At 43.6% G+C, this 25,845-nt stretch overlaps 2 protein-coding genes across 3 annotated transcripts in view; one reads left to right on the top strand and one right to left on the bottom strand.

Annotated features, from left to right (window-relative positions):
- LOC122544017 (gastrula zinc finger protein XlCGF57.1-like) overlaps positions 1–25,845 on the top strand; it is a 39,757-nt gene that overhangs the window by 10,203 nt on the left and 3,709 nt on the right. The window lies entirely within an intron of this gene.
- LOC122543905 (gastrula zinc finger protein XlCGF26.1-like) lies at positions 2,666–21,854 on the bottom strand. 2 transcript variants are annotated; one of them, XM_043682793.1, is made up of 2 exons: positions 21,801–21,854; positions 2,666–5,988 (listed from the first exon to the last, which is right to left on the bottom strand). In XM_043682793.1, exon 2 carries the CDS (start codon positions 5,472–5,474, stop codon positions 3,717–3,719), a length of 1,758 nt encoding a protein of 585 aa, XP_043538728.1. In that variant the 5' UTR covers positions 5,475–5,988; positions 21,801–21,854; the 3' UTR covers positions 2,666–3,716. The 2 variants fall into 2 exon arrangements, with proteins under 2 accessions (XP_043538728.1, XP_043538727.1); XM_043682792.1 differs by lacking the exon at positions 21,801–21,854 and adding an exon at positions 7,710–8,799.

The raw sequence follows: 25,845 nt of genomic DNA, 5'->3' as shown, positions 1-25,845 counted from the left end.
GTAATGCCCATGACACTGGTATCGCATGAATGTCTAACTAAGAGTTGTTTTCATCTGGATTTTTAGGGTGGAGATAGGTGGGTTTTAGTTTCAGTTCTATAATGGTCATCATTTTTTTGAAGGCGAACTTGAGGACTGTAAATGCTGGAGATTAGAGTCAAGATTAGAGTGGTGCTGGAAATGCACAGCAGGTCAGGCAGCATCCACGAAGCAGGAAAATCGACATTTCAGGCAGGAGCCCTTCACTTTTTCAAGCCTTCAGTCATTTGGAACAGTGACCTAAAGACATAACTTCCATAACAAATGTGACTTGATCAAGTGTCTTGCAGGACATGTGTTGTAAATGGGTAAAGTGTATAAAGTGCTGAGTTCAAAGCACTGAGAAAAACAGATCCAAAGCCATGAGCTTAGTTTTGACTGTGGAGCAGGTGAGTGAAGTTTTCTGTTCAGGGCAAGAGTTTCTTTTGATGAAGCCTCTAATCTGGAAACGTTTGTATCAAAGTTTTCAAGTTGTCAGAACTAAAAAGAAGTTCAGACCCTCAGAGTTAAAAAGGATTCTTGTCAGCAGACATGTGCCGCAATGCTGCTTTCATTAGTCAGATTATAAAAGTTGGCAATCATGTTGCAGCTGTATAGACGTTTAGTTAGCTCACATTTGGAGAATTGTGTGCTGATGTGGTACCACATTCAAGGATTTTGGGGAGGGTGCAAAGATTGACCAGAATGTTGCCTGGATTGGAGTATATTAGCTATAATAAAAAGACAAACTTGGATTGTTTTGGCTCAAGCTGCAGAGGCTGAGTACCAACCTGAGACAATTACAACGAATGAGAGGATTGGAAATGTGGGTGGAAGTGTCAAATACTAGGAAGGATTGGTTTAAAGTGAGAGGGGAAAAGTTTAAAAGAGGTGTGTGAGACAAGTTTTTTTACAGAATGTGGTAGGTGCCTGGAAGGAAGGTGATACAATGACAAAGTTTAAGAAGCATTTAGACAGACACACCAACAGGCAGGGGATAGAGGGATATGGACCATGTGCTGGGATTAATTTAGAATGGCACCATGGACAGCAAAGTCATGGTGGTCCAAGGGCCTTTTTCTGTTCTGTAATGTTCTAGCTTAATGTTCCAGGATACAAATGCCATAGGAAGAATAGAAAGGGGGGCAAGAGAGGAGGGGGAGTGGCAGGTTGATAAGGGATAGAATTAAAGCCGTACTTAGGGAGGATAATCCTAGGAATACCTTGAGGGTGGAATGACAGAAATAAGAAAGGGATTGTATTATAGTCCCCCTAATAGACTGCAGGAAACTGAGAAACAAATTTGTAAGGAGACTACAGTTATCTATAAGAATAATAGGGTGGTTATGGTGGGGGATTGTAACTTTTCAAACATAGACTGGGAAAGCCATAGTGTTAAGGGTTTAGATGGAGAGGAATTTGTTAAGTGTGTACAAGAAAATTGTCTGATTTTGGGTATGTGGATGTACCTACTAGAGAAGGTACAAAACCTGACCTACTCTTGGGAAAAAGGCAGGGGAGGTGACTGAGGTGTCAGTGAGGGAGCACTTTGGGGCTAGCGACCATAATTCTATTAGTTTTAAAGTAGTGATGGAAAAGGATAATCAGGATCTAAAAGTTGGAGTTCGAAATTGGAAGGAGGTCAATTTTGACAGTATTAGGCAAGAACTTTCAAAAGCTGATAGGGGGGCAGATGTTTGCAGGTAAAGGGATGGCTGGAAAATGGGATGCCTTCAAAAATGAGATAACGAGAGTCCAGATACAGTATATTCCTGTTAGGGTGAAAGGCAAGGCTGGTAGGTGTAGGGAATGATGATTGGAGAAATTGAGGTTTTGCTTAAGAAAAAGGAAGCATATGTCAGGAGAGATCGAGTGAATCCTTACAACAGGAGAAAGGCAGTAGGAGTATACTTAAGAGGGAAATTAGGAGGACAAAAAGGGGACATGAGATAGCTTTGGCAAACAGGGTTAAGGAGAATCCAAAGGGATTTTATAAGGACAAAGGAGTAACTAGGGAGAGAATAGGGCCTCTCAAAGATCAGCAAGGTGGCCTTTGTGTGGAGCCGCAGGAGAGGGAGGAGGTACCAAATGTATATTTTGCATCAGTGTTTGTTGTGCAGAAGGAAACAGAAGAGATAGAATGTGGGGAAATAGATGGTGACATCTTGAAAAATGTACATATTACAGAGGTGGTGGTGCTGGATTCCTTGAAATGCATAAAAGTGGATAAATCTCCAGGACCTGATCAGGTATACACTAGAACTCTATGGGAAGCTAGGGAAATGATTGCTGGGCCCCTTGCTGAGATATTTGTATCATCGATAGTCACAGGTGAGGTGCCAGAAGACTGGAGGTTGGCTAATGTAGTGCCACTATTTAAGAAAGGTGGTAAGGAAAAACCAAGGTACAATAGACTGGTGAGCCTGACATCAGCGGTGGGCAAGTTTTTGGAGGGAATCCTAAGGTACAGGATTTACATGTATTTGGAAAGTCAAGGACTGATTAGGGATTGTCAGCATGGCTTTGTGCATGGTAAATCATATCTCACGAACTTGATTGAAGAACTAACAAAGAGGATTAAGGGCAGAGCGGTGACCGTGATCTATATGGATAAGTAAGGTGTTCAACAAGGTTCCTCATGGTAGACTAGTTAACAAGGTTAGATCTCACAGAATACAGGGAGAACTAGCCATTTGGATACAGAACTGTCTTCAGATGAACAACATCTGTGTGAGACATAGGGAGCTTCCTCTAATATTCAATATGTTTATTCAAATGTTACAATTTCATCTGACAATTTATTACAGGTCTTGAGAAGGGAAACTCCTTATTGACCTTTTACAACAGATTTCTGAGTAACCCAATTAGTTTGAAACTTGGAGCTGGTTATTTTTATTTGTTATGTACTGTAACTAACAGACTATAGCTGCAACAATGATCGAATCAGAAAAACCCTTGAGCTGCCTCCATAAACAGATGTCAAAACATTTCCAGTAAAATGTGATAACTGTCAACTTTGATTAATTCTCCCTAACTGGAGCTTGATTCGTACAATTCTATATCATTTGCATGTCATAAATCCAAATGGTTTAAATAAAGTTCCAATGTGGATTTTAAAGATTTGCCACCTCTCTGTTGATCTGCATCCACTTTGAGGTTATTTTCACAATCTAGTTTGGTTTATTTCTCTCCCAATTGGATTACAGTCAATTTTCTCTCTGTGGAGTATGTGTCAATATCCAGAATTTAAAATGGTATCTCAGCCACAATCCACAATAATTACTCAGTGGTGTTCTGTTGTTATGTTACTGAGAATGTCTGGGACCAATTCTTTCAGGCAGGTTCACCATGCTTTTCCCACGTTAATTACACCACACATGTCACATGGCATATGCCATCCAATATTCCATCAATCTTTTACTTTGTGAGTTATTCCTACTCGCTGATGCAATGTTCTCCATCCTTTATTCACTTATTCAATTGCCACTCACTGTTGTGATGCTCTCCATCTCTTACTCAGAGTTATGGTTTGTTATTGACTGAGTGGAAGATCTAATTCATTCTCATTCAGGAGCACCAGCGGAACTTTACTGTTCAATCTAATCTTGATGTAATGTATTGTCTGTAGAGCAGAGGCTGAAGTACTTGCAATCGGTTTAGAAATAACTTCCAAATCTCCCGTTGTCAAGCACTTTGTCTCAAAAATTATCACTGCTGTGATTTGCAACAGCAATATCAGTTGAATCCAAACGCTGCAGATGCTTATAAACTCGCTGATGTCTCAGCAAATTGGATGACCGAGTGAATCCTTTTCCACATGTGGAGCAGGTGAATGGCCTTTCCCCAGTGTGAACACGCTTGTGTACATTGAGATAGGATGCAGACCCAAACTTCTTTCCACAAGCAACACAGCTAAATTGCTTCTCCTCAGCATGAATTTGTTTGTGTGACCAAAGGCTGGAATAAAGAGTGAATCCCTTCCCACAAATGGGGCAGACAAATGGCTTCTCTCCAGTGTGAACTTGCTTGTGTGACCAAAGGCCAGATGCATGAATGTATCCTTTGCCACACACAGAGCAGATGAATGTCTTTTCTCCAGTGTGAACTCGCTTGTGTGATGAAAGGCCAGATGAATGAGTAAATCCTTTGCCACACACAGTGCAAATGAATGGCTTCTCCCCAGTGTGAACTCGCTTGTGTGACCAAAGGCCAGATGAATGAGTGAATCCTTTGCTGCACACAGAACAGATAAATGGCTTTTCCCCAGTGTGAATCCGCTGATGTGCAGTCAGGTCGGAAGTCTGGCTGAATCCCTTTCCACAGTGAGTGCAGCTGAATGGCTTCTCTCCATTGTGAATTCGCTGGTGTGACATGAGGCGGGCTGAACGAGTGAATCCCTTCCCACATTCAGAGCATATGAATGGTCTCTCTCCAGTGTGTGTGTGTTGGTGTTCAGTGAGGGTGGATGACTGCCTGAAACTTTTTCCACAGTGAGTGCAGCTGAATGGCTTCTCCTCAGTGTGAATTCGCTGGTGCAATATGAGGCTTGCTGACCGAGTGAATCCCATTCCACACTCAGTGCAGATGAATGGTCTCTCTCCAGTGTGAATTCGCTGGTGTACCACCAGGTTGGATGACTGAGTGAATCTCTTACGACACACACAGCAGATGAATGGCTTCTCCCCAGTGTGAATTCGCTGGTGTGCACTGAGGTTGGATGAAGATCTGAATCTCTTCCCACAGTGAGTACAACTGAATGGCATCTGTTTGGTGTGAATTCTCTGGTGTGACATGAGGCTGGCTGACTGAGTAAATCCCTTCCCACATATGGAGCAGGTGAATGGTCTCTGTCCAGTTTTTTCTTGCTGGTATGACATAGGGTTAGCTGAAGACTTCAACAACTTTTTTCTGCAGCAAGTGTCACTGATTAGTCTCTTCCTGTTGTGCATTTGCTGGTGTGACTGGAGACTGGATGACTGAGCAAATGCCTTCCCACATACTGAGCAGGTGAATGGCTTCTCCCCAGTGTGAATTCGCTGGTGTGCAGAGAGGGCGGATGACTGCCTGAACCTCTTTCCACAGTACATGCAGTTGAATGGCCTCTCCCCAGTGTGAATTCGCTGATGTAACATGAGGTTCGCTGACTTAGCAAACCCCTTCCCACACACTGAACAAATGAACGGCCTCTCATCACTGTGAGTTTGCTGGTGTAACATGAGGCTGGATGAGTTTGTAAATCCTTTTCCACACACACAGCAGATAAATGGCCTGACCCCACTGTGAATGCGTTGATGGGTTTCTAGCAGACAGGGATAATCAAAGCCTTTTCCGCAATCCTCACATTTCCATCGTTTTTCCACAGTATTAGCCCCACTGTGACTGCGTCGATGATATTCCAGCCTGGATGGGTATCTGAAGCCCTTCCCACAGTTCTCACATTTCCAAGGTTTCTCCATGATGCAGGAAATCCTTGTGGATTTCCTAGTTGAAATATAAGCTCGAGCTTTGGTCAGGTACAGGACAGGTTTCACCCCACTGTGGTGTGATGTTTTCACGGTGTTGTGTTAAACTGGCTAAAACTCTTTCTGGGTGTCCTGTACCATGTGATTTTTGATGCAGAGAGATGCCAACAGCACAGGTTCAATTCCTGTACTAATTGATGTTATCATGAAAATCCCATTTTCTTAATCTTGCTTCTCACTTGAGGCACAGTGACCCTCAGGTTAATTCCACCCCCTCTTGTCTCTCTCTCTCTCTCTCTCTGACTTTAACTTTATAAATCTCTTTCCACAGTAAGTTCTTTCACACACACTCTCAGGTTGTGAAACCAGTAAACTCTTTCCATTCAGGTATCAGTGCCCAGTATCTGTGCATGTAACATTCAGGTGCTGATGAATTGAGTGACTTCTCGGATCTTGGTGTGATGTACAGTTCAGGTTTCCAATCAACAAATTCTCTCTTTCTAACATCCTGGAATAGAAATTGATAAAAGTCAGCACTGGGAGCACCTGATAGAAATCTAAAACAAACAATTCCAGCTTTTGAGGAATATCTTTCCTTTCTTGTTCTCTCAAAGATGTCTGTTGAAATCCAAATAAAGTTTTGGATAATTCTTTCTGAACAGATTTTTTTAAAAAAGTACGTCTAAAGAGAGCAATATCTCTGATGATTCACTTCAATCATTACTCACTGCAAAACATTAGTCTGATCGTCGTTGACTGACCATACACAGTAGGAGAAAAACAGTCTTATGTTCATAACCAACTGTCAGCAACGAGTAATCATGAAACACGAAACTGCTATGGCACAGAAGGAGGCCATTCAGCCCATTTTGGTTGTGGGATTCTCTGAATTAGCACTCTGACACTTATGCCATTCTGCTGATGATTCTGTCATCTCATACATTGTGTCTAGCCAAATAATAATATAATGACTTTGACTGAATCTGCCTAAACAGTTCCATGTGTTACATTCCAGATTCTAATTACTAGCTGCATGATAAAGATCTTTTCTCCTATCATATTTTTGACTTTTGTAAATTATTTGAAATCTGCACTCAATGCATTTACCAGAGCAAACAGTTTCTCACTATCTGCTCTGTCCAGATCCCTCATTATTTTGAAAACTTGCACAAAATCTATTAGCCATCTCCAATCTATCTTCAGGGCTGAAATTTCTATATCCATATCCCCAACTGCTCCTTCTCTCTGATTCAAACTAAATGAACTAGGAGAAAGTGAGGACTGCAGATGCTGGAGACCAGAGTTGAAAGGTGTGGTGCTGGAAAAAAACAGCAGGCCAGGCAGCATCCAAAGAGCAGGAGAATCGACGTTTCGGGCATAAGCCCAAGTGTGGCCTGAAGAAGGGCTTATGCCAGAAATGTCGATTCTCCTGCTCTTTGGATGCTGCCTGGCCTGCAGTGTTTTTCCAGCACCACACTTTTCAACTCAAACTAAATTAAACCTGGAATCACCCTCTTGGCCTATTCTGGTTTCTGACTCTCTTCATGCAGATTAATTAACTCCAATTAAATATTGGGAAGAATGAAGCCACCGTTTCCAGTTCCTGCTCCAATTTTCATTCCTGAGCTACTGCCTCAATTCCTCACTCTGGCAACACTGATATTCAGCCAGGCTGTGCACAACATGGTGTTACATTTGATTCTGAGAGGAGCTTCTGATCTTATATCTGTATTAAGACTGCCTGTTTCCACCAGTTATCTCATTCGCGCCTGTTCCTACCTCAATGTAGTTGCTACTGAAACCCTTATTCATACCTTTGTTACCTCAACGCTTAACTACTTCAATGCTGTGCTCAACGATCTTCCACATCTGGAAATTTAAAGTCTTGAGTCCTGCGTTTGCTGACGTACACCAGCTCCCATTCAACTAACATCCTGACTTTAAAATTCTCGTTTTTATCAAATTCCCCCGCGGCCCACCCCTCATTTCTGCGAACCCCCCGACCCCACAAAAACCGTCCGAAATATCTGGGCTACTCTAATTCCGGCCTTTAGCATCCCCAACTTTTATTGATCCATCATTGGTGGCTACAGCTTCAATTGCCTCGGTGCCAAGTTCTGGTATTCCCTCCCCCAATTTTCTCCTTAAAACTGAAGTTTTTTTTGCCCAAGTGTGTGATCATCTGCCACGATATCGCTTCATGTGGCTTTAGGGGACAACTTGCTTTACCTCTTTTCTGTGAAATGCACTGGGATGGCTTATTATGTCTAAGGCGGTATTAAAATATAAGTTGTTGTTGTTGTCGCCTCAAGCTTTACAACAGAGTGTGGGAAAAATCTCTCATTGTTTCACTGGGCTCTTCATCCGGGTTTGCCAGCTTCCATGACGCTCGGTGCCGCGCATGCGTTCTGCAGAGCCGTGCTCTCATTAAAGATGGCGGCTATGTGCGCGCTCTCAACCCCGGCGGCCGTTAACTCGGGTTCTGGATCAGTGGTGCTGGAAGAGCACAGCAGTTCAGGCAGCATCCGAGGAGCAGTAAAATCGACGTTTCGGGCACAAGCCCTTAACTCGGGGCCTGTTGTCTGAGGCAAACCTGCAACTGACAAACGCCGAATCTGGAGTTTCTTATGCGAACTTTGAGCGTTGCCGTCCAACAGAATCACCGGCGCCTGTCCGCTCCACTCACCCGGCAGACCAGTTCGCCGGCACTGCGATGTTTCAGCCCTAAGCCTCGTATAACGCATGCTCAGCTCCCAGCCAAGAGAAGGTGGGTGGCGCGGCTGGAGGTCTGAGCCAGATCACTGGTCCTCCAGCCAATCGGAATGAAAGAGGGGCGGGGCCGAGCTACGATTATGATGCGGACTGTTCTGGAGAAGGTTCATTGTTCATTCAGAACAGCCTCAACCGGGATCTTGGTTTCATGTTACATTACAGGTGACCCCACCACACTATACACTCTAACAGACACGCATGCATATACATGTACTCCCTGACACACACTCGCACAGACTCTCTCATGCACACATACTTTCACATTCTCGCACAGGCAGCTACTCCTTGACATAATCACTGTCACACAATCACACACGCACAGACCCTCTCTCATACACACTCACACATGCACATACTACTTGACACTTTCACTCTCTCACAACACATGCACAAGCAGACCCTCTCTCATACACACACATTTGCACTCACATTCTCTCAGGCATATATTCCCTTATACTCCCTTTCAAGCACAGTCACACACACACACTCCCTCACAATAAACTTAAGGGGGATGGGGTGAGAGCCAGGGAGATAGTGAGGAAAAAGATCAATCTGAGACTGGTACAGTTGAGAAAAGAAGCAAGTCAAACAGGGCAGGCAGGGACAAAGCAGAGAGCAAGGTAGGACTGGTAAATTAAACTGCATTTATTTCAATGCAAGAGGGCTAACAGGGAAGGCAGGGGAACTCAGGGCATGGTTAGGAACATGGGACTTGGATCTCATAGCAATTACAGAAATGTGGCTCAGGGGTGGATAGGATTGGCAGCTTAATGTTTCAGAATACAAATGCTACAGGAAGGATAGAAAGGGAGGCAAGAGAGGAGGGGGAGTGGTGTTTTTGATAATGGATAGCATTACAGCTGTACTGAGGGAGATATTCCCGGAAATACATCCAGGAAAGTTATTTGGGTTGAACTGAGAAATAAAGGGATGATCACCTTATTGGGATTATATTATAGCCCCCATAATAGTGAGCAGGAAATTGAGAAACAAATTTGTAAGGAGATTTCAGTTATCTGTAAGAATAATAGGGTGGTAATGGTAGGGGATTTTAACTTTCTAAACATAGACTGGTGTTAAGGGTTTAGATGGAGAGGAATTTGTTAAGTGTGTACAAGAAAATTTTCTGATTCAATTCCTTGATGTGCCTACTAGAGAAGGTGCAAAACCTGACCTCCTCTTGGGAAATAAGGCAGGGCAGGTGACTGAGGTGTCAGTGGGAGAGCACTTTGGGGCCAACGACCATCATTCTATTAGTTTTAAAATAGTGATGGAAAAGGATAGACAGGATCTAAAAGTTGGAGTTCTAAATTAGAAGGAGGCTAATTTTGATGATATGAGGCAAGGATTTTCAAAAGTTGATTGGGTCAGTTGTTCGCAGGTAAAGGGACGGCTGGAAAATGGGAAGCCTTCAGAAATGAGATAACCAGAGTCCAGAGACCATATATTCCTGTTAGGGTGAAAGGAAATGCTGGTAGATATAGGGAATGCTGGGTGACTAAAGAAATTGAGGGTTTGGTTAAGAAAAAGAAGGGAGCATATGTCAGGTATAGACATGATAGACTGAATGAATCCCTAGAAGAGTATAAAGACAGTAGAAGTATACTTAAGCGAAATCAGGAGGGCAAAAAGGGGACATGAGATAGCTTTGGCAAATAGACTTAAGGAGAATCCAGTGGGTTTTTACAAATACATTACATTAAGGACAAAAGGGTAACTAGGGAGAGAATAGGGCCCCTCAAAGATCAGCAAGACAGCCTTTGTGTGGAGCCACAGGAGATGGGGAGATACTGAGTAGTTTGCATCAGTGTTTACAGTGGAAAAGGACATTGAAGATATAGAATGTGGGGAAATAGATGGTGACACCTTGCAAAATGTCCAGATTACAGAGGAGGAAGTGCTGGATGTCTTGAAACGGTTAAAGGTGGATAAATCCCCAGGACCTGATCAGGTGTACCCTCAAACTCTGTGGGAAGCTAGAGAAGTGATTGGTGGGCCTCTTGCTGAGATATTTATATCATCAATAGTCACAGGTGAGGTGCCGGAAGACTGGAGATTGCCTAATGTGGTGCCACTGTTTAAGAAAGGTGGTAAGGACAAGCCAGGGAACTAGCGACCAGTAAATCTGACGTTGGTGGTGGGCAACTTATTGGAGGGAATCCTGAGGGACAGGATGTACATGTATTTGGAAAGGCAAGGACTGATTAGGGATGGTCAGCATTAGTTTGTGCATGGGAAATCATGTAACACAAACTTGATTGTGTTTTTTGAAGAAGTAACAAATAGGATTGATGTGGGCAAAGCGATGGACGTGACCTATATGGACTTCAGTAAGGCGTTCAACAAGGTTCCCCATGGGAAATTGGTTAGCAAGGTTAGATTTCATGGAATACAGGGAGAACTAGCCATTTGGACACAGAACTGGCTCAAAGGTAGAAGACTGAGGGTGGTGGTGAAGGGTTGTTTTTCACACTGGAGGCCTGTGAGCAGTGGAGTACCACAAGGATCGGTACTGCGTCCTCTACTTTTCATCATTTATATAAATGATTTTGATGTGAACATAGGAGGTATGGTTAGTAAGTTTGCAGAAGAGACCAATATTGGAGGTGTAGTGGACAGTGAAGAAGGTTACCTCAGATTACAACGGGATCTTGATCAGATGGGCCAGTGGGCTGAGGAATGGCAGATGGAGTTTAATTTAGATGTAAGCAAGGTGCTGCATTTTGGAAAAGCAAATCAGAGCAGGACTTATACACTTAATAGTAAGGTCCTAGGGAGTGTTGCTGAACAAAGACACCTTGGAGTGCAGGTTCATAGCTCCTTGAAAGTGGAGTCGCAGGTAGATAGGATAGTGAAGAAGGCGTTTGATTTGATATGCTTTCCTTTATTGGTCAGAGTATTGAGTACAGGAGTTGGGAGGTCATGTTGCAGCTATACAGGACATTGGTTAGGCTACATTTGGAATATTGCGTGCAATTGGGAAAGATATAAAAGAGACCTAAGGGGCAACTTTTTCACGCAGAGAATGGTACGTGTATGGAATCAGTTGCCAGAGGAAGTGGTGGAGGCTAGTACGATTGCAACATTTAAAAGGCATCGGGATGGGTATATGAACAGGAAGGGTTTGGAGGGATATGGGCCGGGTGCTGGCAGGTGGGACTAGATTGGGTTGGGATATCTGGTCGAGCATGGACGAATTGGACCGAAGGGTCTGTTTCTGTGTTGTACATCTCTATGACTCTCACACACTCTCTCTCTCAACAGCATGCGCACTTACACACCCACACTGTCTCCCTCACATACACACCCTCACACACACATGCACTGTCTCCACTCCCCTTGCACATATTTGCAGACACATTTTATTTTGTTCAAAAGGCACACAATCCGTAGACAGTCAGTCAGAGTGACATTTTATAAATTCCTGTTTCGGAAATAGAACCAGTACGGCTCCAGGATGAGATACAAACAGACTTGAAACATGGCCTCACACCTAAAATGCATTGTTTAACCTAAGGTGTCACCTTTATTCTGATAAAACCTGAAATTATTTTGCGGCAGGGATTTATAGAGTCATAGAGATGTACAGCATGGAAACAGACCTATTGGTCCAACCTGTCCATGCCGAATATATCGAAACCTGTACCTCCATTCTAATTGATTAGAGACTTAATAGCCATCTAGGATTGTTCAATACATTTGTATAAATTGTATGACCCTTTGATCTTTTACTATAAATTCTGTGTCTGATGTATTCTGTCTCATGAGCTGCCTGAAGAGGGAGCTGGGGCTCCGAATCCTTGCGGTTTCACGTAAACCTATTGCACTACAACCTGGTGTCATGTGATTTTTGACTTCATTCAGTAAAAAAAAACAGACTGAAAGGAGCAATTAATCTCTTGTAGCATGCATAGTGGGGATGCTCAGCACATCATTGCAAAGTAAAGGGTTGAAGCATTTACAATAATGTTTTGCCAAAATTATGAGAATATGATTGATCTCAGCTTGCTTTAAGAATCCCTGCAAGGGAACAGACCCTTCTGTCCAACTCATCTAACCAACCATATTTCCCAAAGTAAACTAGTCCTACTTGCCTGCGTTTTACCCATATCCCTCTAAAACTTTCATTGTTCATGTACCTGTCTAAATGGTTTTTTAAAATGTAACTATACCTGTATTCCATTTTCTCTGGCAGTTCATTCTACATAAGAACCATTCTCTGTGAAAATGTTACCTCTCAGGTCCCTTTTACATCTTTCTCCTCTCACCTTAAAAATGTAAGCCCTAGTTTTGAACTCCCCCAACCTAGGGAAAAGACCTATCTATGCCCCTCATGATTTTATAAACCTCTAGAGGGTCACCCCTCACCCTCCTGCGCTCCAGTAAGGTAATTCCCAGCCTATCCAACCCTTATTTTAAATCAAACCCTCCAGTTTGAGCAAAATCCTGTTAAATCTTCTCTGAAATGGGAAATCCTTTACAAATCAATAATATCCTTCCTATAGCACGGTGACCAGAACGATATGCAGTACTCCAAACATGGCTTTACCAACGTCCCAAGTCTTATACTCAAAGGTCTGAGCAATGAAGGCAAGCGTGCTAAGTGCCTTAATAACCCTCACAGATTTGTCAGTGTTCAGTAAAGTTGATGTTTTTATTAATCAATTTCTTGGTAATAAATTAAGAATTGGAAATTGCACAATAGTCCGACAACAGTACGAGAGATTTGTGTTCCAAAACTGGTGGATCCCAGCCACGTTATTCCAGTGCAACTACAAAACTGGCAATCTAAAAATAATTGCCCACTTATGTTGAGTCCACAAAATACAGAACAAATCCATGCCAATTATCAACCTATCAATTCATTGTCAGCAAAACTATGAAAGGGACCAGATCATTAATGCTCAGTTTAGCTTCTGCCAGGGCCATTCAGCTCCTGAACTCTTTATAGCATTGGCCCAACCATGGGCAAAATGTTTGCATTCCAGACATGAGGGGAGAGTGACTGCCCTTGACATTTGACTAAGACATCACCAAGAATCAAAGGTAACACTCTCCATTGGTTTGAATCATATTCAGCCAAAATGCTTGTGGTTCGCGGTAGTCAATCATCTCAAGCCTAGCTCATCGTTGCAGGAGTTCCTCATAATAGTGTTCTTGGCCCAACCATCCTCACTGTGTGATGGTGCTGCTCCTTTAATAAGGTTATGCTGTCCTTGGCCTTTTTTACAGTGAGGTCATAAAAGCAGCAATTCCAAAAAGTCTAGTTTGAAGGGTTTTAGGGACAATTTCTTAATAGCTAACAGGTACTGCCTCAGGCAAAAAGTTAAAAAGCAAAACTTGTACAATGAAAGGGGAGTGGCCAGTTCTCCCAGCTCAGCTTTTCTCTGGTTTGGTTTGGTTAGCGAGCAGTCATTTGTGAAACTGCTGGTCCCAAAGAAACAGGTTCATGCTGGTCCTCTATCTCTGACATCTCTCTTGTAAGAACCTGTGTTTGATTTTTCCTTTTGTGCCAAGGGGTGTTTATGGGGATTATTGCAAGTATTTGGAACAGCATTATTAAGCGCGGATAGTCTGTTGGGTTTTCGGATAGGTTAAGTTATTTGGTATTCTGTACTCTTTTGTTTGTGTTTCATTCGGTAATCTCGTTAGTTATGTTTAAAACTAAGTAGTTTGACCATCTGCATCTCTCTTGGAATATCCACTATACACCTGCTTAAAATAATTAGCAAAGTTAGGGTCACTTTCTTGAAATGTCCGGAGGGGGTCAGGACTGGTCCATAACAACTGTAATGGTCAGAATTGGACGTGTCCTCTGATAATTGCACAATATTCTGAATTATTAAGATTAACTCCACAGGTGTGCCAAACCTGCTGAGTTTCTCCAGAAATTTCTACTTTTATAGAGTCATAGAGATGTACAGCATGGAAACAGACCCCCCCTTCGGTCCAACATGTCCATGTTGACCAGATATCCCAACCTAATCTAGTCCCACCTGCCAGCACCTGGCCCATATCCCTCCAAACCCTTCCTAATCATATACCCATCCAAATGCCTCTTAAATGTTGCAATTGTACCAGCCTCCACCACTTCCTCTGGCAGCTCATTCCAGACACTTACCACCCTCTGTGTTAGAAAGTTGCCCCGTAGGTCTCTTTTATATCTTTCCCCTCTCACCCTAAACCTATGCCCTCTAGTTCTGGATTCCCCCACCCCAGGGAAAAGACTTTGCCTATTTATCCTATCCATGTCCCTCATAATTTTGTAAACCTCTGTAAGGTCACCCCTCAGCCTCTGACGCTCCAGAGAAAATAGCCCCAGCTTGTTCAGCCTCTCCCTGTAGCTTAGATCCTCCAACCCTGGCAACATCCTTGTAAATCTTTTCTGAACCCTTTCGAGTTTCACAACATCTTTCCGATAGGAAGGAGACCAGAATTGCACGCAATATTCCAAAAGTGGCCCAACCAATGTCCTGTACAGTTGCAACATGACCTCCCGACTCCTGTACTCAATACTCTGACCAATAAAGGAAAGCATACCAAACGCCTTCTTCACTATCCTATCTACCTGCGACTCCACTTTCAAGGAGCTATGAACCTGCACTCCAAGGTCTCTTTGTTCAGCAACACTCCCTAGGACCTTACCATTAAGTTTATGAGTCCTACTAAGATTTGCCTTCCCAAAATGCAGCACCTCACATTTATCTGAATTAAACTCCATCTGCCACTTCTCAGCCCATTGGCCCATTTGGTCAAGATCCTGTTGTGTAATCTGAGGTAACCTTCTTCACTGTCCACTCCACCTCCAATTTTGGTGTCACCTGCAAACTTACTAACTGTACCTCTTATGCTTGCATCCAAATAATTTATGTGAATAACAAAAAGTAGAGGACCCAGCACCGATCCTTGTGGCACTCCACTGGTCACAGGCCTCCAGTCTGAAAAACAACCCTTCACCACCACCTTCTGTTTTTTACCTTTGAGCCAGTTCTGTATCCAAATGGCTAGTTCTCCTTGTATTCCGTGAGATCTAACCTTGCTAATCAGTCTCCCATGGGGACCCTTGTTGAATGCCTTACTGATTAGATTAGATTAGATTAGATTAGATTAGATTACTTACAGTGGGTAAACAGGCCCTTCGGCCCAACAAGTCCACACCGACCCACCGAAGCGCAACCCACCTAGACCCATTCCCCTACGCTTACCTCTTCATCTAACACTATGGGCAATTTAGCATGGCCAATTCACCTAACCTGCACATTTTTGGACAGTGGGAGGAAACCGGAGCACCCGGAGGAAACCCATGCCGACATGGGAAGAATGTGCAAACTCCACACAGTCAGTCGCCTAAGGTGGGAATTGAACCTGGGTCTCTGGCGCTGTGAGGCACAGTGCTAACCACTGTGCCGCCCACACTGAAGTCCATATAGATCACATCTACCGCTCTGCCCTCATCAATCCTCTTTGTTACTTCTTAAAAAAACTCAATCAAGTTTGTGAGACATGATTTTCCACGCACAAAGCCATGTTGACTATCCCTGTTCAGTCCTTGCCTTTCCAAATACATGAACATCCTGTCCCTCAGGATTCCCTCCAACTTCTTGCCCACCACCAACATCAGACGGTTTCAGGTTTCTAGTATCCACAGCTCTATGTTTGCTTTTCTGATAGTATCTGAGATGTAATCAATGCCTTGGAACATATGTTCCATTAACTTGTGCTGATGAGATTAAAAATATTCAATATAGAGTGTTTAACACAAAGTGTGTTTATTTCACTGTCATCTAGAATGGGAGTCCCTTTAACTGAGCTGGAGTTCATTAACTTCAGCAGAAACAGATCCCAATGTACATGACACATCAATAAAAAAGTCAAACTGTTTGGATGGCAGATGGGAGTGAAACCAGATCTTCTGGCCAAGAGGTAGGGACACTATCAAGCAGGGATTTGATCACACTGAACATTCTCATTCATGTGAACATTTTAACTGGAAATCAAGTCCACAGAGTTTTTGTTGCAATTTCACAAGAGAGTTTAAACAAGAGTGGCAGGGAGCTGGAAACCAGAGCAGTAGGTCAGCAGGTGGAGGGATTGAGGGGAAGGTAGATGTTAGGATCAGTAAATCAGAAAGGAAGGAGAGGCAGACAGGTAAATGAACATGATGGTGCAAATGGACTGAAGTGGGTTTATTTCAATGCAAGCAATATTATAGGTAAGGCAGAGAAGCTTAGAGCCTGGACCAGTACATGGCCCTAAGATATTGTGGCCATTACAGAGACATGGTTGAGAGAGGGACAGGACTGGATGCTGAATGTTCCCAGGTTTCATTTCTTCCAACAAGATAGAGAGGGAGGTAAAAGAGGTGGAAGATATGCATTACTAATTAGGGACAATGTCACATCTGCACTCAGCGGGGACATACTGGAGGGTCCATCCACTGAAGCAATATGAGTCGAGCTCAAAAATAAGGTGGGTACAATCACTTAGATAGGATCATACTATAGGCCCCTCAACAACCACTGAGACATCGAAGAAAAGATATGACAGCAGATCATGAAAAGATGCAATTACAACAGGATTGTCATAGTGGGGGGACTTTAACTTCCCCAATATTGACTGGGTTTTCTTCAGACCGTAGACTGGGCATCCAAGAGGGTTTCTTGAAAAGGTGCGTGAGTAGTCCACTTTGAGGAGGGGTTATACTGAAACTAATGAGCCTGGTCAGATGACTGACTTTTCAGTGGGAGAGCATTTGGAAACAGTGATTACAATTCCTTAAGCTTTTAGAGAGCTATGAATAAGTCAGAGCTTTGTAGGAAGCTAACTTGGGGAAAGGCACATTACATCAGAATTAGGCAGAAGCTAGGGAGTGTTAATTGGAAGAGCTGTTATCAGGCAAGTTCACATTTAATATGTAGGCATGGTTTGAAGACCTTCCGGTCAAAGTTGAAGACCAGCATGTTTCAATAAGGGAGGAAGGACATGGATGGTAAGGTAAGGGACTCTTGGATAATGACGGAGCTAGTGAATTTAGTCAAAAGGGAAAAAAAAACCATATGTAAGGTTTAGGAAGCTAAAATCCATCAGGGCCCATGAGGAATATAAAGAAAGCAGGGAATTAGGAGAGCAAGGAGGGGCCATGAAATGACCTTGCCAAGTAGTGTTAGAGAGAATCTCAAGGCATTCTATATACATACATTAAAAACAAAAGGATAACTAAGGAGAAGGTAGGACCAATCAAGGATAAAAGAGGGAACTTGTGCTTGGAAGCACAGGATGTGGCGAGATCCGAAATGAGTATTTTGCATCGGTATTCACCCAGGAGAAGGATATGGAGGACAGTGAGATTAGTGAGCATGTCAAAATGCTGGGATCAAAACCAGAAATTGCTGGAAAAGCTGAGCAGGCCTGAAGCCATTTGTGAAGAGAAATCAGAGTTGATGGTTTGCGTCCAGTGACCTGAATGTGCTAGGGCATGTTGAGATCAAGAAAGAAGTGGTGTTGGGTCTCTTGAGTAGCATTGAAGTAGATAATTCCCCAGGACCCGATGGTACGTGCCCCAGGTTATTGAGCGAGGCAAGAGAGGAGATTGCCGGGCCTTGACCAAGATCTTTGTATCGTTGCTACCCACTGGAGAGGTCCCGGAGGACTGGTGAATAATTAAAGTTGTTCCTCTGTTCAAGAAGAGAAAAGGAATTACTCAGAAAAGTATAGACCAGTGAGTCTCATCAATAGTTGGGAAGCTATTGGAGAGAATTCTTCGGGATAGGATTTATGCACACTTGGAAAAGCATGGCCTAATTAGAAACAGCATAGCTTTTTACAGGCCAGGTCATGACTTACTGATTTGATTGAATTTTGATATAGGAGGTGACGAAGGTGATTGACGAGGGTAGAACACTGGATGTTGTCTACATGGATTTTAGTAAGGCTTTCAACAAGGTCCCACATTGTAGGCTTGTCCAGACAATTAAGATGCATGGGATCCACGGTGACTTGGTGCCTTGGCTGAGCGGTCTAAGATGCTGGATTAAGGTTTCAGCCTCCACGGAGGTGTGGGTTCGACTCCCACCGCTGCCTTGGGGCAGCACGGTGGCTCAGTGGTTAGCACTGCAGCCTCACAGCACCAGGGACTCAGGTTCGATTCCTGCTTCGGGTGACCGTCTGTGTGGAGTTGGTATATTCTCCCTGTGTCTGCGTGGGTTTCCTCCGGGTGCTCCGGTTTCCTCCCACAGTCCAAAGATGTGCAGCTTAGGTGGATTGGCCAAGCTAAATTGCCCATAGTGTTAGGTGCATTAGTCAAAGGGAAATGGGTCTGGGTGGGTTACTCTTCACAGGGTTGGTGTGGACTTGCTGGGCCAAAGAGGCCTGTTTCCACACTGTAGGGAATTGAATCTAATCTAATCTAATCTGACTTGGACATGTGGATTCCGAATTGGCTTGCCCATATAAGGCAGGGTGTAGTGGTGGTTTTCTGGCTGAGGTCCATGACTAATGGTGTTCCGCAGGATCCATACTGGGACCCCTGTTGTTTGTGATACATATATATGACTTGGGTGAAAATCTTGATAGGTGGGTTAATAGGTTTGCAGACAAGCTCAGTGAAATTGTGGATAGCGCAGAAGGTTGTGAAAGGACACAGCAGTATATAGATTAGTTGAAGATATGGGCAGAGAAATAGCAGATGGCGTTTAATCCGGATAAGTATGAGGTGGAGCACTTTGGGAGATTGAATTTAAGGAAATGTATAGAGTTAATAGCAGGATCCTAAACAGCATTGACACAGAGGGATCTTGGGGTTCAAGTCCATAGCTCCTTGAAAGTAGCCATGCAAGTGGATGAGGTGGTAAATGCAGCGTATGACTTGCTTGCCTTTACTGGTCGTGAAATTGAATACAGGAATCAGGATGTTATGTTGTAACTTTGTAAGGCTGGGCAACACTTATTGCATTCAATTCTGGTCACCATATTACAAGAAGGATACGGAGGCTTTGAAGAGGGTGAAAAAGAGGTTTACTGGGATGCTGCCTGGATTAGAGGAAATGAACTATAAGGAAAGGCTAGAAAAGCTAAGGTTATTTTCTATGGAGTGGCAGAGGCTGAGGAGAGATACATAGATACAGGTTGATGGTCAGAATCTTTTTCCAGACTTGAAATGATTAATATCAAGGTAAGGGGGAAGAGTTCAAAGGAGTTGTGGGGGGCAGGAATGTTTACACAGAAAAAGGTGGTGTCTGGAAGGGGTGGTGATGGAAGCAGATACATTACGGGCATTTAAGGGTCTTTTGGATAAGCACATGAATATGCAAGAAATGGAGTGATATGGACCAGTTGCAGACTGAAGGGATTTCTTTAACTTGGTGTCATGTTCGGCACAATATCATGGGCCGAAGTACCCGTTCCTGTGTTCTATGTTTGACAGTCTGGGCATTTAAAAGACCTCATCTCTGTATGAACTCACTGGTGTTTCAGCATGTTGGATCTATGAGTGAATCCCTTAACACACTAAGTGCAGGTGAATAATCTTTCCCAGTGTGCAGTGAGTTGCGATGAACACTTACATCCAGCCCCACCGTGAAAGGTCTCTCATCAGTGTGAACACGTTGATGGTATATCAGGGGCCCAGAGCTTTTACAGAACTTCCTACAGTTTGGACATTTAAAAGATCTCTCCTCAGTGTGAACTTGTTGGTGTTTCATTAGGATGGATAATTGAATGAATCACATACTGCATTCTGAGCTGGTGAATGGTCTCTCCCTGGTGTGAATCCTCTGATGATCAATGAGTTCAGAATGATTGCCTGACCCAGTCCTGCAGTGAAAGCATTTGAACATTCTCTCAACAGTGTGAGAATCATAGAAAATCATAAAATCCCTACAGTGTGGAAGCAGGCCATTCAACTGAGTCTATACCAACCCTCCAAACAGCATCCCACACAGGATCACTCCCAGCCTACATTATCCCTAGAAGCCTGTGTGAGATATAGGTAAAGTAGTGTTACTTCTGCAATTATAATTACTTATGCAAGGTAAGTGAACTCACACCAGTGTGTAATTGTTTAAACTAAGAGCTGAGTCAACAAGAATCTGTTTCCCACTTTCACAGAAACACAGGAACAAACCCCAATTGAAAGATCATAAGGATCAGTATGGTTGGGGAAAGCACAGATGGAGGGAGTAGATAATGGGGAAGAAAGGATATACCTAACAATGGGCCACAGCGGGATGTGGTAAAACGGCCTTGTGAGGCCAGACATAAGCATTTTGTCACAGACAAGGCCAGATAAGGCAAGAGATAAACAGGAGTAATGGGTGTCGGTCTTAGAGAAGTGGAAGATGTAAACGGGAAGGAGCAATGGGATAAAAAAATAGGATTCGTTGAATTCAGAGTGTGTGTGTCCCTGTCTTGTAGACAGTGGACATCGCACCCTCTTGCATGAGTGAAATAAATGACACTACTGATTCAGATCTTGTCTCAGACTGAAATTATTGAAGTGAGTGAGCTTTGTTTCTCACACCTGCATTTCCCATGGCTAATCCACCTAGCCTGCACATCTCTAGACACTGTGGGCAATTTAACATGACCAACCCACTAAACTGCACATTTTTGGACTGTGGAAGGAAACTGCAGCACCCAGAGGAAACCCATGCAGACACAGGGAGAATCTGAAAACTCCACACAGACAATCACAAGAGGATTATGATCGAACCTGGGTCCCTGGCACTGTGAGACAGCAGTGCTAACCACTGAGCCACCATGTTGGTGGGACATCAGGGCCCCAGAATTTTTATAGCTGTTCCCACAGTCTGGGCATTTAAAAGGTCTCTCCTCAGTGTGAACCATTTGTTACAGCAGTCTGGATGATCAAGTGAATCCTTTCCCACACTTAGAACAGATGAATGGCATCTCTACAGTGTGACTGCATTTATGTTCTGAAGTTTTGTCTACATATATAATATGTGCATGGTTTCTCATCCTGTGAATGGTGCTTTTTCCTCTACGTTTAATATCCAATGGTATTCAGGGTACAATAAATTGGATAACTCCCATCCTGATGTGATATTTGATTTAAGTCTCCTCAATGCAAATCTTCCCCTTCTAATATTCTGTGAAATTGATTGAAAACAAAAAAGTGAGAGAGAATGTTGTAATTGTACCAGCCTCCACCACTTCCTCTGGCAGCTTGTTCCACATGCACCACCCTTTGCATGAGACTTCAGGTCCTTTCTAAATCCTTCCCCTCTCACCTTAAACCTATATCCTCTTGTTTGGACTTCCCACCCGAGGAAGAAAAAACCTTGACTATTCATCCTATCCATACCCCACATAATTTATAAACCTCTGTAAGGTCACCCCTCAGCCTTGAACACTCCAGGGAAAATAGCTCCAGCCTTTACAGCCTCTCGCTGAGGTCCCAGCAACACTTCTGTACATTTTTTCTGCACCCTCTCAAGTTTAACAACATCTTTCCTACACAAGGCCGTCATTTGCTTTAAAAGTCACTCGGTTGGAGATTGAGACCTGCGCTGAACACTTCGTGCAGCCTACCCGCCAGATCGACCCTTCCGGACTGTTTGCAGAAGTCACAAATCACCGCCTCCAGGTGGCCATCCCTCGTACTGCGCAGACTCCAAGCCTCGATTGGTAACATGCCGATTCCGTCTGAATGATTGACGGCGGCTCAAGACCAATGGTAACGGAGGGGCGGGGATTTCCTCTGGCTTCCCAACCAACCGAGGTGAATGAGGGGCGCGGCCAGGCTGCGGCAGTCTCGAGCCGGAACATTGTGTCCCGGACAGAGAGCGCGGGGCTTTCTGTCCACTCCTTTTGTAGCACAACTCAAGGGGAAGCGTTGACCTGACAGGGTCACTCCCTTCACCAGCACCTCAATATCATCGGCCTTTCACCGTGCAAGGTAAAAAGAAGGGTCGTCTGTGGGAAAAGATTTCCGAGATCAGTGTCACTTGAAAATCCCCAAGTTATTTGAAATCCTGCCCAGAGCTGCCCTGGAGGATGTGCCCAGGTCTCGGCACCACTCCTGAAGGAGAGCCTGTGTGGGCCTTCCTCCGACAGCAGTGCCACTGACACCTGGATGTAGGGTTTACATGGTGAGCAGAGGCTGCACACATTGCGCTTGAACTCAATGTGGCACTGATACAGGCCATTGACCTCTTTCATCCATACCAACCCTCTGGAGAGCAATGCTGTTAGTCTCATTTCCCAACTCTCCCCAAAGCATTACAGATTTATTTCCCTCAAATGCCTTTCCAATTTCCTTTCTTTTAAAGTATTGATCCCCTTGTTCCCACTCAGGCAGCCAGAGTGGACTGAGTATTGCCATTCATTATTTTAAAATGAGCTCTCTCCCGCTGCTTCTCTTGTCCAAACCTTAAATCTTTCTCCTCAATCTTCAGACCATCACCTTTTTCTTGCCCTACCTCATCTAAATCTTTCCAAATGTCCCTTCAACCTCTTTGCTCGCAGGCAACAAACTTAGCCTCTTCAAGGTAACTTTGTGCCAAAATTTCCTGGTAACATTCTGGTAATTCTCTCTGATTCAAGGTCCTGAGTAGGCCACTTGACCTAATGCACCTATTTTGCCTTTCAGTAAGTTTGGGCTTATCTGATACTGGTCTCACTCCATTTTCAAGGCTACCTCTGATATAATTTGATTTCCTTGTTAATCAGGAATCTTGCTACCTCTGTCTTAAACATGTTCAATGATTCTGTGTCCACCGTTCTTTGGGTAGGGGGGTGATGAATAATTCCAAAGACTCATGGGAATAAAATGTCCCAATTTTCTTAAAAGGCTTTTATAATTACCCTCCTGTTTAAACTTATTTCCCTAGTTCTAGCACTTCCACAAGGTGAAGCAGCCTTTCACCTTCTACCCCACAAAATGCAGGTTTAGCCTGTGCAAACTTAGATTAGATTAGATTATCTACAGTGTGGAAATAGGCCCTTCAGCCCAGCAAGTCCAAACCGACCCTCCGAAGAGTAACCCACCCAGACCCATTTCCATACCCTAAATTTACTCCAACTAATACACCTAACACTATTGGCAATTTAGCATGGCCAATTCACCTGACCAGCATAGTTTTGGATTGTGGGAGGAAACCAGAGCACCTGGAGGAAACCCACACAGACATGGGGAGAATGTGCAAACTCCACACAGACAGTTGCCCGAGGCTGGAATCCCTGGTGCTGTGAGGTAGCTGTGCCAACCACTGAGCTACCGTGCTGCCCCCAATTTCCTCATTAACTAATCCCCTCTTCCCAGGAATCAGTTTTGTATCCATTCTATGAACTACTAATGCCATTATACACCAGGAGACTGATATTATACATGGTATCCCAGTCTCACCAATACCCTGTACAAGTGCAGGCTTATGCCCCCACTTTTATATTCCATTGTCCCGCAACACACCATTGCTTGCTGAATTGGCAGGCTAAATTTTTCAAAAGAGAGCAATTTGCTAAGGTACCTAAAAGTGCAGGGTGTGGAATCACGTGTCAACCAGCTTTCCATGTCTGAAAGTAGTAGAGGCGCAGAAATGTAAATGAGCTTTCACTACCCACTTTGTTTGCTTATACAGAATTTAATTTAAAATCCATTCAACCTTTTGTGATTTGAGCCCATAAGACTGCACCTCTGACTCAGTCATCTAATGACAACACTAGTACACTAATGTCTCTCCTTCCTTGCGTGCTCTAGTTTCTCTTTTTTCTAATCAGTTTGATTGCCCCAAGAATCCGTCCAATTTTTTCGGACTTACCACTAATCATAGTTCCCCTGCTTTTACCTCAATTTTAGTGGAGCCCAAACTCCAATATGTTTTGCTAACTGCTTGCAATATGTCCTGTCATCTCAGAAAGTTCAAATTGCTCTGTCTCTGCATATTCTTTCCACTTGTATCATTAAATATGTGTTGCCTCTCCCAAAAACTTCTTTGAAGGAGTAACATGAGCTGTGGATAAAGGGAAGCTGGTAGATGCACTGAATTGGATTTCCGGAAGGCATTTGATAACTTGCCACCACAAAGGCTTTTGGAGAAAATACAAACTCATAGTATAGGCATTAACGTATTAGTGTGAATAGAAGATCACTGGGCTCTGGCAGAAAACAGAGAGTGGACATAAATGGGTCTTTGTGTCTTTGGCACAAGGTGATGAGTAGAGTCCCACGTGTGTGTAAGCTGAGGCTTTTTGTTTTATTTTGCTTATTCAGAGGATGTGGCTGTCACTGGCTGGACCAACATTTATTGTCCAACCCTAATTGCCTTAGCTGGTGGTGAACTGCCTTCTGAAACTGTTGGCATCCATTTGAGGCAGGCAAACCCACAATGCCCTTCGGATTTTGACCCAGTGACAGTAAAGGAATGTATATACTGATATAGATGGTGAGTGGCTTGGGGTGTCATTGGCAAGTGCTGGTGTTCACATGTATCTGCTGCATTTGTCCTTGTATGCTGCCTAAAGAACCTTGGTGAATTTCTACAGTATATCGTTTAGCTGGTACAAACAGCTGCCACTGCACATTGATGGTGAAAGATGTGAATATTGATGGTGGGAGACAGAGTGTCATCCTAGCAGGCCGCTTTGTCCTAGGTGGTGTCGAGCTTCTTATTGTTGGAGTTGCACTCATCCAGGCAAGTGGAGCGTATTCCATCACACTTCTGACTTGTGTCTTGTAGATGGTGGACAGGCTTTGGGGAGTTAGGAGGTTAATTGATCGCTGCACGATTCCTGGCTTCTGCAATCCAACCATTGACAAGATATTTATGTGGTAATAATCCAGTTCAGTTTCTGGTCAGTGGTAACCCCCATGATGATGATAGTGGAGGATTCAACAAAGGTAATGCATTGGAATATGATGATTCAATTCTGCTGTGTTGGACATTGCCACTGCCTATCACATGTGCAGCAGAAATGTTACTTGCTAATTGTCAGCAAAACCTGCAAATTGTCCTGGTCTTGCTGCAATTGGGTATGGACAACTTCAGTATCTGAGGAGTTGCAAATAATGCATTCATCACTAGACATTCCCACGTTAAATGTTAAGATGGAACTCTCTGTCTCAGAAGGGACATTGGAGGCAGGGCCATTGATTGTTTTGAAGACTGAGAGGAATAGATTTGTGTTGTGCAAGGGAATGAAGCATTTTCTGGAGGAGATGGAAATGTGAAATTCAAAACACAAGCAGATCAGCAATAGCCTTTTTGAATGACTGAGCAGGCTCCAGAGGCTGAATGGTCTACTTCAGTTTCTATGTCATACGTTCCCTGACCTTCTGCCAAAAGCATCGTCTCATCAGAAACGTTGGATTCCCTGGAACTTAGACAGTGGTGGAATAGTTTGGTGAAAATGTTCAGCTTAGGAAGATAAAGAGGAACTATTTCCACTGTGTGGGGAATCCAAGGGTTTGAGCTGCATCTTTCAAAAGTGTAATAAGGGAACATTCTCCAGATAAAGTTGGTCAAGTTTTGAGCCGATTTCCCTCAGTCCACGCTTGATCAACCTGACGTTGATAGATCTTTGTGAACCAAACCTATTCAGAGATATGGAGCAAGGGTAGTTGTTAGAGGGTTTGGTC

Source organism: Chiloscyllium plagiosum, chromosome 45, assembly GCF_004010195.1.
Source record: "Chiloscyllium plagiosum isolate BGI_BamShark_2017 chromosome 45, ASM401019v2, whole genome shotgun sequence".
NCBI lineage: Eukaryota > Metazoa > Chordata > Chondrichthyes > Orectolobiformes > Hemiscylliidae > Chiloscyllium > Chiloscyllium plagiosum.
The sequence above is the reverse complement of the archived record's forward strand: the minus strand, read 5'-3'. Positions and strand labels throughout refer to the sequence as shown.

What these genes read in the sequence shown, in the direction of transcription:
- LOC122543905 (XM_043682793.1), bottom strand. Translation starts at nt 5,474, where the DNA reads ATGGAGAAACCTTGGAAATGTGAGAACTGTGGGAAGGGCTTCAGATAC.